Source organism: Epinephelus fuscoguttatus, linkage group LG22 (genome assembly GCF_011397635.1).
Source record: "Epinephelus fuscoguttatus linkage group LG22, E.fuscoguttatus.final_Chr_v1".
Taxonomy (NCBI): domain Eukaryota; kingdom Metazoa; phylum Chordata; class Actinopteri; order Perciformes; family Serranidae; genus Epinephelus; species Epinephelus fuscoguttatus.
Window position 1 is genome coordinate 30,123,548 of NC_064773.1, and position 11,784 is coordinate 30,135,331.

The 11,784-nt window shown below is 41.3% G+C and overlaps 1 protein-coding gene across 6 annotated transcripts in view; it reads left to right on the top strand.

Moving 5' to 3' along the window:
* The window catches only part of kcnc2 (potassium voltage-gated channel, Shaw-related subfamily, member 2), a 314,895-nt gene extending 303,419 nt beyond the window's left edge, over positions 1-11,476 (top strand). The window contains exons 5-6 of one of the 6 annotated variants that reach the window (XR_007448335.1): positions 8,458-8,553; positions 9,484-11,475. Coding sequence is in view for 4 of the 6 variants with exons in the window: in XM_049566167.1 (XP_049422124.1) it covers positions 7,391-7,527 (137 nt within the window). In the remaining 2 variants the exon portion in view is untranslated. Of the gene's footprint in view, positions 1-7,390 lie in introns of all 6 variants that reach the window. The other 5 variants (XR_007448334.1, XM_049566171.1, XM_049566170.1 and 2 more) reach the window with 5 other exon arrangements.
* The last annotated feature ends 308 nt before the right edge of the window (positions 11,477-11,784 follow it).

Genomic DNA, 11,784 nt, shown 5'->3' on the forward strand with positions numbered 1-11,784 from the left:
ATGAGACAGGAATTAGCAAGCTAGCTACTCCATAGTGCCTCCGCCTCGCTCCCCACCACTGTGGACTGCTTACCCGAGAGAAAAGCAGACAGCAGCTCGGGAGACGGACCTTTGGTTGGCAGCTGCAGCAACTCGGATTTGGCCCGTGCAAACTCTGCAGCACTGGGTGACACAGCGGGCTGGTGGCCGCCAGTAGCACCGGGCCTAACCTGAGTAACGGCAGCAACAGAAAGTTTGCTGATCCGGCGGGGAGTCTGGGCCATCTGCTCCCCTGATGCTAGGGTTTACGGTGGCTGGATTAGAGTTGCTGCCCACTCTCCTCCTGGTGAGGTGGTCTGTTGTGGCAGGGAGTGAGGCAGAGGACACACTGTGATTCGAGGCTCTAGCTACATTAGCTACATAAACATGAACTTGAAGTTGCAGCCATTAGCCTTGTCGTAACAGAAGGCTAAACTATAGGCAACATTTTCTTTCCATCTCTAAAACATTTTGCAGATATTGAAACGTGTTTTATTGTGTTTATTGTCAAACTCTCTTTAGGACTCACACTTTGATAAGTCTGTCTTCCTTTTTGGGGTTGCTTTTTGGTGTAGGCAGTTGTTGCCAAGGCTGAAATAGCAACTGTTTCTGCAGGATTCTTTGCCACTGAATCAGGCTTTCAACATCTGAAAGGAAGTGCATGCACATCACCATTTGTAGAGCAGCCAATCCACCTTATTTTTCACGGAAACACCGAGGCAAAACAGAACGCAGCCAGCTTCCATTTTTTTGTGCGACACTTCCGGTCCAGCACTCTTGACCACTGTGTAAATGGGAATCGCCTTGTTGTTTACCTTGTTGAGTTTAGCTAGATATATATATATATATATATATATATATGTATATATATCACATTTTCACGTCACTATATCACCGTTTAGACTAATCTGATGTTTGAAAAGTCTATAAACACAATGATTGAACAAACATTACTATTTCTGTGTGCATGTTTTGTAATTAACATGGTTATCGTAGATTAGCTGGGCTAACCATTAGCTGTTAGCCGTTAGCGGTGTCTGTAATAACTCAATAAACAGTCGGTGAAAAAAATATTTTTTCCAGCGGATGTCTTAGTTACAACATGATTGAGCTAACCGGAGTAGTGTCATGTCGTATCCGACAACGGGAGGCTTTTAACGGGTGACGATCCTGATGTTAGCTTTGCTGCTAGTGTTAGCTGTCCCTGTCAGCTGCAGCAACTGATGCTTTCTAGATATCGTGATTTCCCAAAACTGAATAAATACCACACATAGCAACACAAAACTGCTTTGCTAGCTCATTCATGTTGTAACGGCTGGATGGTTGATGCGTACATGCTGATTCAGGTGCTATCAGAGCTGATCCGCACATCACTATGGCTTAATAATCAACTCAGTCAATAAAAACAACCCGTCCTGTGTTAGGAGTGTATGTCACTGACAGAAAGAAAGAAAGAAAGAAAAGAAAAAAAGATAGAAAAGCAGTGTGCACCTCACATATTTATTTCTCACGGTTGTGCACACGTTTGGCTGGCATGCAGAAGCACCGTCTGTATGTCTGTGTGTTGAGGGTGCGAGCCGCAGCTTCAGCTGCTCAGGTAGAGAGGCTGTGTAGCCCGGTGTGTTTATTCACTGATTCGGTTCTGCAGGTTCTCTGCTGGTACACTGGAGACAGGGATCAAGCAGTTTGTCTGACTCGGGATAGATTGTGCTTTTTTTGGTTCATAGTTTTTAATTGACGTGCGATTTATTCGCGATTAGAGGGAATTATTTTTACTGGCAATTACCAAATAACGGAAACGTGGGCACAGTTATCTATATAAAATACACAGACTAACTAACTAACTAACTGATTGACTAACACAATTGAAAATTGAAAAAAATTAGCTTGCACCATTAGCTCCGGTAAGGGAAAGCGGCTGACCAGAAGTCACGCACAAAAACACGGAAGTTGACCACTATTTACTTCCGTGTTTGAAAATAAGGTGGATAGGAACGCCCTCTCTCTAAAATTACCTGGTGCAGAAGTCTAGCATTCTCTCAGTCCACTTAAATTACAATAGGCACAAATTAACTATGGGGATTTTTGTCCACTGATGCCAAAATGAAACTGCCTACCGCAGCTTTAAGCTTAATAGTTCCATAAAGACAAGGAAAAATAGGTCAGTACATGCAATTCCAAGCCCTTCATACAAAGTTGTTTATGATCATTAAAATGTTCTATAATAATGAAGTCAGTTTGCCCAAGCTAAACATAGTGAGTTGACCATGGCTCTAGTTACACCAACAGGATGACCTGATTCTTATTTCTAACTGGACAATGTTGAAACTTTGCTGGCAAAGTTTACTAAGCCTAAAGCTGGACAAGATATTGAAGCAGTATACATTGTTTCCAATGAGAAATATCAGTGGACAATATCAGATTTGTCCCGATGGTTTGCCTGTCAGTCATGGCCTTCAGTGTGGTAGAGGTGCATCAGTGGGAAAGGTCAGACTCAGAAAGGGCTTGACCTTCCAAACACTTTGACCCAAGCTAAAGGTCATTATGAAGTTCACATCTGCTGAATTACCAGAAAGTCCCATTGCTGTTCCATTTCAAAGGCAGAAAAGGTCATGAAGTAAAATGTATAAACTGAGCAGCTCACACAGTGGAATTGGGGTCAAGGTGCAGCTTATTTGATAGACAATATTCCTGTAAAATACAGCCTCTGTTTGACCACACTAAAATAATACTCAGGCACCATGCGAAGCCTAAAGCGTGTTTGTTAGATTAATTCCTCTGTTTTATCTCAAGCATCTTGAGGCATTAATGTAGTGTTAATCTGCGCTGTAATGTGGAAGCGGTAAGCCTTGGCTAATTGCATTCTATCAGAAGTTAACTGCCTCTCGAGGAGGCTCACTAAATGTCCTGCTTTCAATGCTCTATAGCCTCATAGTGCTACAGTTCTCACTCTATAGCAGGCAAATCAATGCTAGCGTACCAATAGAGTACCACTCTGTAAATTGAAGATTTTGTTCAATTGAATTTCAGCACCTGTTTTGTAAGAATTCCAATGAGAAAATACATCATTATGGTTACGTTTTTATTGAAGTTAAAAAATTAATGGTTAATTAATGGTTTCCAAGCTTGGTATTGAGACAGACCAGCAGAGAAGCCTCTGTTCCTGTGGTCCAGATCCTCTTGTGAGCACAACATGGTGGTCTCGCTCACAGCACGGCACCTCGCCAGTCTTGTTTTTTCAACATAGGAGGCTGAGCAGCTGTGCCTTCGTCTCTGATGCTTCAGCCGGCGGTTGCAGTCGCAGCCACGCTGACACTGATGCATTAAACATGGGGTCCTTTCTAGTCCCTGCTACCTGTTGGCATAGACTCAGGCTGCCCTTTGTTCTGCCTGCTCGGCTGGTTCTGAAACAGCCCCAGTTAAACGTACACTCTCCCATTCGATGAAACAAATGGTGCCGTATGCAGTATGGTAATGAGGCCACGTCTCCATTAGCTGTTCCTCATCAGTGTTTACGCCAGCTGATTGGCATGCTCCATTAATGATCTGGCTGCTTTGGCTTGCTTGTTTATTTTTGCACCAGTGTGCATTACATGCTGCATTTTTAGATGTTTGAGCTGTTGTAAAGTGTGAATCTGTACAGATAATAAAAATATAAAAACCGAAGGTGTTTTTATCCTCATCGTCATCAGTATGTGCCAGCCACAACTTGAATTATACACACAGAAACAGTCTGTACTACTTGATACATGATGTGCATGTTGGTAGACTTGATATATGACTATATATATATCTGAACTAAATGCCTCAATATGAATGAGCAGTTTATGCAAGCATACCTAAAGTTATTACTATTTATTATGTAGTTACATTTATAGTCTTTAAACGATTTCTTATGAGTGAAAATACTAATGATGATGCCATGAGGTGAATGACTGCTAATGCTTCTATTCTTAAACCCTACTACTTTAAGAATAACAATATCTCTTATGTGACTAAAAGTTCTCCACTGTTAACTCTGGCAGACTTGAGTTTTAATCACAAAGGCATTTCTCAAAGGTGGAGTTACTGTAAGGGTGAAGCAGTCTGATTGGTTGAATGAGTGGGTGGAGCCAGAGAACCATTGTGGCAACAGAGACATTGGTCAGAATAGCAATGGAAGTGATTTCATTATTTCATTCATTCATAATCATGCCATTCATTGTGTTGGAACATTAGCATGATTGCTAACTAGCTTAGCTAGCTGTAGGCTGGTATGGTTACCTTGAAGTCCAGCTAAACTAAGCGGCAAACAGATATTTAAGTGCAGCTAATGTCAAATCCCATCAAATTGTGATTACAAGTTGCCAAATGGGGAAAACTATACGTGTCAGCCTCTAAGCAATGATTTTCGTACTCCAATACGGACAATTTCAACAGCCCACTATAGCTACTAGCCACTTTAGTTGACAGTTTACTCTAAATAAAATTCAATATTAACACTAATACAATCACATCAGCTAAAGGTGGCTTGACTGTTACGAGCTTTATGTAACACAATAAGTAAAAGCTTAATCCCCCTTTATCTGGTGTAGCAACATTACTGGTGAACTTTATAAACATATGTATGTAAAATCTGTAGGCAGCAATATATTAGTTTGGTATCAGAAAAATTCTGGTTTCTGTTTGTTGTCGGAGTAGTGTTGACCAATCACATTTGCACAGCAGGTACAATACATGTGGAGAGCAAGAGAGGAGGAACACACTGGCCGAAACTCAATCTCAGAGCCATAGATATAAAACATAGATACCTCATCGGCCACTGGATCATACGTCAACATCGTCACCATATCGAAGAGAACAAGACTAGCCTGTTAATAAATGCAAGTAACAGGGGAGCTGCTGTACTGGATTAAAAGCACTTTAACGTTTATATTTCTCAGCCAATTGGAATGAGTTCATGATCTACGTGAAGCATAGAAAAATGCTGATCTTGAATCTTGATATTAAGGCTAAAATCACTGCTGGACGCTTAAGAGAGGTGTGTGTGTTAGGATTACATGAACTAAATTACTTATGTGTTTGTTAAAGGGAGCTGTAAAAAATTGTGAAAAAGTTTGGCAAAAGCATGGATTTGGTTTATTTTCCTTGGTTAAACCTTGTGGACTTTGGTAGTACTTAGTGAGACGTCCCTATACGATTTAATGTGGAAATTAAAAAAAATTCAACAAGCTAGCATGCAAGCTAGTGTGCTAGCTAGTATGCTTATCATCTCCTTGATCAGAATATAGTAACCTTCAGCACTGCTCATTTTAGAAACGTGTTTATTTATGTTACGTAATTTGCATTTACATTGGTTACCGTCTGCATCCAGGCACAATCCTGGGAAAATCAAAATTCACTAACGTTAACAGTAGCCTTCTAGCTATGTTAGCTTATGCTGACTGCTGGCAGCCAGAAACAAACATCTATCGTCTGTTTGATATTCTGAACAAAGAACCGATTTTCTTTGGGTGGCCTTTGTAGAAAGAGCAGTTTTGAAAGTTTCAATATTCTGTTATGATCAAGGAGTTGACAAGCAGACAGTGTTAACTAGTTAGCTTAAGAGTTGTCTACTTGGACAATAAATGATATTATATAGGGATATCTACACAAGTATTAACCTAGGACAATAAGTCGGATCGATGCTTGACAAACTTGATTTTTACAATGCCTTGTAATGATGATTAATTTTAAGTAAAAAGTAATTCAGCTCATATAAGCCGAACACACACACTCTTGAGCCTCCAGCAGTGATTATAGTCTAACTTTTAAGATTCTAATTAACAAAACTTCTAATTGACAAAACTTTTTTTTTGTACAGCATATACAGTAGATCATAAACCCATGACTGTAAAAACAACTCATTGAAATCGGTTGAAAAAATATAAATGTTACAGGGATTTTTATCCAGAAACACAGCAGCTCCCCTGTTACTTGCATCCCAATATGGCAGCGATGTTGGCGTTTTGTTGCAATGGGCTGACACAGTCAATGCGACGTCTACATATATTTTTCTGTACTTGGAACCCATTGTTCCCAGCTATCGTCTGATGACAATCTAGCTTTTCCTTGGCTTTTTTTCATTGTTATTAATAATCTGCATTCATATGGAGATATTTTTTATAGAGATTAGCCAAAATGACCGGCGCATGGAAGAGGAAGTCTTGGACCCGATCCCCCGAAATACTGGCCTTGTCCATAGAGGCTTATCGTCGTCAGACTGATAGCCGATGGGTTCAGAGATTGCATTGATAGCAACGGGGGTGTCTCTGAATAATGAATGCTCCTGAGACAGAATAACAGGAGGATTTTCCATCCTACTCTGCCAACGTGGCATGAAAGCAGCAGAAAGCCAGTAGCCATGCTGTTTTTATGGATTTGGTCTAATGTCACAAAATCTCGAGGCACAGTCACTACAGCGAGATTAGATAACAATACAGCTCTAACAACAGCCACCTTTTTCTGTCACAGCAGGGAGAGCACAGACGTAGCTAATCACATTAATGATGGATCCATTCCATCCAGCTGAGCTAGTGAGCACATTATTTGTTTATGAATGGAAGCAGATTCGGTAAAATGGTGTACAGCTCATTTCTGATCAGCTGAATTGACTGAAATTAACATTGGTTTTTATTAAAATGTAACTGCCAGCGATATTTGCTATTTGCAGATTTTTTTTGCCACTGGTTTGTTGACATTTTTGCTGAATGATGAGTGAGTCATAGCTTGACTCAGACTTACAACTAGAAGGCTGATGCAGACGATTTTTCCTACTCAGCTGCTTGTGGTTCCAGACAAATTAAGTCACCTACTTTGACAGCAAAGAGTAAAATAGCTAACTGTTCTTGTGTTGTCTTTTTATTGTAAATATTACTATTTTCCTCTAAATGAGCAGTGTCTGAGATCACTTCTAACTCATTCCCAGTCCCAGTGGGATGCTGCGATGTATATTTTCTGGTCAGATAGGGTTTCCAGTGATGGAATGTATCTGAAGCCAGGAGACTGTGGTTCTTTGGCTCTGCCCTCTGAGGATTAACTCAGCCAATGAGGTTATTTCTCCCTCTAGAGCAGCTCTGGCTCAACACATTTGCCTATCTAAAACTCCAATCTGCCTCACAGTCATTGTCAGGAAAAGTGCTGTGCATGCACTCACCATACAGTATGTTACTGTTGCTCTGTCTCACTCCTGTCTCCTGTCTTGTCTCGGTTCACTCGGCTGGCTCGGACTCGGATCGTTGCCTGCCCGCGTGCCTGCCTGCCTGCCTGCCTGTGTGTGTTCATGTCCTGTTCCTGCACAACCACAACCACCACCTCCACCACCACCTCCTCTGTGTCGCCCCCTCATCCGAAGGCTATGAGAAATCCCGGAGCTTAAACAACATAGCGGGCATGACTGGTAACGCCCTGAGGTTGTCTCCCGTGACCTCACCCTACGGATCGCCCTGCCCGCTGCGACGCTCTCGCTCCCCTATCCCCTCCATCCTGTGAGACGTGCAGCCCTGGGCCACTTTGGTCCAAACCAGCCTACATCCTACCCCCAAACAAACCACCTCCCTTTGGTATTATATCTGAACTCTGTTCTCGGTATTGTGACTAGTGGATAAGTACTTAACTTTGTAGCTAAGACTAATGTTAGTGGCTTGGGCAACCTGAGCAACTCCTCTGTTCCTTGAAGTTTGATGTGCTTAGCTAACATCCTTAAGTAACTAGTCAGTTCTCCTGTGTCTTTTGGAGTTCCCTTTAGTTCGATATTGTGAGACTTGCAATAAAAGAACTCTGACTGGTGGCTTTAGAAGTAGCAGCCATAACATTTAATAAAGGACACATGAATAATCAGGGATATTAGATGTTGCTATATTTAGATACCTTGAAAAAGACGTGCTTCCAAAAAAAGAAAGAGAGATGTCACTTCATTTTAACCTCACATAACTGTGACTTTGTTTTTGGTTTGGTACTTTATTTTTGGGATTGAGACGGGAGGGACGGGTGTCGGGAAGGAGCATTTCAGGACTATGTCTCGACTCACACAAGCACACGTACAGTCTGTCACTCTTCACCCGCTGCTGGGCCTGCTCATGTTTTTGCATGGATCATCCTGTAACCATCGTCTGCGAGCAATGTGGCAGACAGCGAGGACAGCTTGAGGAAATGTATATTTGAGAAAGTATTTTTTAATGTAATGTTATTATGTTGGGGTTGGGGTACACTCGTCTCATTTTTCCATCGGCTTCACCAACAAACCACCCAGGAGACTGAAAACACAGAACGCCAGCTGGGTGTTCGCTTCTCTCTGCATGTTTTTTTTTTCCTTTGCTCGTCTGCTATTTCCAACTAACTTTCTCCCCACCTCCTCTGTGTTTTGTTTTCTTTGATGGAGTGCCACCAAAGCTGTTGTGTCTCTGGTTGTTTTGCTCACAGATAACTGCAAAGAGGTTGTCTTTACTGGTTTCACACAAGCAGAGAGCAGCGTTCTATCTTAATGGCTTGAGGGGAAGATGCCACCATGGCGGAAAGGTAACCTTCTGAACAGGTGTGAGGGTCAGATTGCAGTGTGGGACCCTCTCGCCCTTTTGGTCATGAATTAAGTTTGTATTCTTGTGTGTGTGTGTGTGTGTGTGTGTGTGTGTGTGTGTGTGTGTACTGAAAACGGGGGTTATTCAATAATCCTAAGAGGAGATACCTGTATGAAGAGACAAGCGCAGATAAACATGCACTATTGATGGCACTATTACAGGTGCTGCTTGTAGCGTTTTAATCAGCTGATAATTATATTAAGACATAAGTATGATTAGAATGAACAAATGACACTATAATTGAGGAGAAAATGGCATTTTGTATCATATGACACCAGATTTGGATGGAAATTTGCACAGTTTACACCCGAGGAGCGGATTTTGTTTGTTGCAAAAAACACTGACACATAACTCAATCCTTCTCTGCTCTTTTATCTGCACAGTTTCACTTTATATCAGCCATCTCCAAGGGCTATTAACTGCTCTCAAATCATTTATCCATTCACTATATTTCATAAATTGCCTCTGTGCACCAACAGGTGTGGGACAGCAGACACAACCATGCAGCGATGTGCCTCACCCATTCCTACAGTATGTCTATACCAGTAGCAGATGGTTGCTTAGCAACTGGCTCACAGCTAGATGCATCTTACACATAGCTCGGCAAAAAGTCAAACAATTAAAAAGAAGAGCTCTTGCAAACATTTCTCTCCGTTTTTATGGCGAATTATTGAATCACCCCCACTTAAACCACTGCAATATACAACAGAGCTTTTATAACTCAAGCTGAAACAGCACCATAGATCTGTACCATGTTGTCATTTTTTGGTGCACATATTGAAAATAGCCAGTCTGTGCATGTTGTGAAATGATGCTCAGCAAAGACATTATGCATTTCTGATATTTAGAGATGTGTTTATATTTTATTTAGACGATTCATTTCCTATTTGAATGACGGTGGGATAAGTCATCAGTATGAGGACCTATTGCAGTGGGAGGACCCCATTTGGAGTCATAAGGCCACTCCTACAGGACAATATGGACAAGGAGGCACGCAGAGACTATTGGCTGACAGCTGCCCGGCCAGTGGCTCAGTGCGCAGTAACGGGACGTAGAGATAAAAATGAAACCCTGGGAGGACTTTGACAAGCATTTACCTTTTCCTGATTTCTCTTTTTGTTTTCCTGTTTTAGAACTGTGGAGAAAAAAAAGGCTAGCAAAGCAAACTGGACACGTCCTTAAAAGAGACTACTGTATAGATATCGCTCCTGTAAATAAGACAACACAGCACATCTGGGTCAAGCGGCTCCGTCCACACATCTGTCTTTCAATGGCGAGTCAGGTAACAGGGTGGTTGGTTGCTAAGTTGCGCCGTGACACTCAATCACTTTTCTTGCTGTGGTATCCCTCCTCGCAATAAGTGTATTAAGATGTATCAGTTGAGGCACTTTGTGTTCTAAAAATGGAGTGTATTCATATATGAAATTCTACATACAGTATATACAGTATAGAGAGACAAACGTGCTAAGTTGAATAAATGTGACATTATGGTCATCTCTGCTTTTGTTTCCCTTGGTAATTTTCAGTAGGTTAATTGCTCTGCTGTGTGTTAATGTGTGTGTATCCTAAAACACCAGGGTTAAGATCTGCAATTTGAAAGGCCAGGTCAGCGGAGACCAACGAGTGGACTTGATGCTGTCACTCTTCCAGTTAGTTTTAGCACAAACACGAATGAGACAGAGTTCCCTGTGGTGCAGTCGCTGTTCTAGAAGTCCTTCCCTTTTCCGAGCACCTAAACATGCAACTACCCTGCGTTTGTGCTGCAGATGTTTGTCTCCTCGCAAAACAAATTATTCTCACCAGACTACTCCTCATAACTCCTGGTGGCTAAACAAAAACTGCATAACTTGATTCTTCCAAACTTTTCCCCTTGTGGGGGTGGAGCAAAAGTGTAGCAGAAGTTTACCAAGTTATAAAGCAGGACTTCTAGAACGGCTACATCTGCACAGTAGCAACCCCGTGAACCCATACAATCAGATCGGATTTGCAATAAGCACCCGAAAACAAAAAGCGCCGATCCACACTGTGATTTCAGCAGCCCGTTAAAACAAGAATGCAGAAGGAAAAGGGAGTGAAAATGCAGCTCTGAAGGCTGTTCGAAATGACTGGCAGGTGGCACAGCTTGGTTCTGACCTGCACAGTCGTGTCACCCTGTACCCACAATCCTCCTCGTGTAGTTCACACGCTGCTTTACTCTTTGACTTGACAAAGGGGTACCGTTCTTTGTGTATTTTTAGGATGACGTTGTAACTTGAAAAAAAAAAAGGTGTTTATTTTTTTGAATCCAGAACATGTATTTTTGTGTCTTACTGTTGAGTACATTGCTCTTATCTGTAAAAGTCATGGTAGTCTGATGCTGTGCTTCTCCATCGTGTCCTCAAACTGTCAGGCTTTTGATCCGAGTTCATGTTTTGTATGTTTTACTGTGAGGAAAATTCTAGTTTGAAGTCTGTATTTGTGGAGCCTTTTGTTGGCATTCTAAAATGCATGCTGAAAAAAACCCCCATTATGTCAAATTGTAAAAAAAAAAAAGAAAAAAAAAGATGACATACTGTATATCACGTTCAAAACAATGTGTATAGAGTGAAGGTAAATGCTATGTGAGAGATTCACATAAACTATTTATCTTTTAACTGATGTTTAACTGTTTCTTTCTTTGCTTCGTCTGACCTGTTTTCTTCTTGACAGTGATTTTGGGTGTACTGAAAAAGCAAAATATGGGTTTACCTTTAGTCGTACGTATCTGCCTGTGTTTCAGTATAAAGCTTTAAAACTTCTGTTTTACAAAGACAAATATCAGATTGTAGCAAAACATGTCAAGCTTCACAAGAAGTATTTCAGCACAAGGTTCACTTGCGAGCTTATTCTGCAGCTTTAAATCCCGTCTCCAACCCAGTCTACATAATAAAATGCTGGCATTGTACATTTGCTTTAAATATATAAGTTGTAAAATGTTTTTGATATGTTAAAACTTTATGTTTCAACTTATTGTTGTGAAAACGCTGTGGTTAATGCGTGGTTCGGTTTGAGGCACAAAAACTCCTTGCTGCTCAGACATTTTCCTGCAAAAGTAATGCACCCAAATTCGTACATATCTGATGTAGTTTGAAAAGCTGCAATCATGTGACCAATGCACTGTTGGGCGTAAACAACAAAGCAATCCTGTACGGTA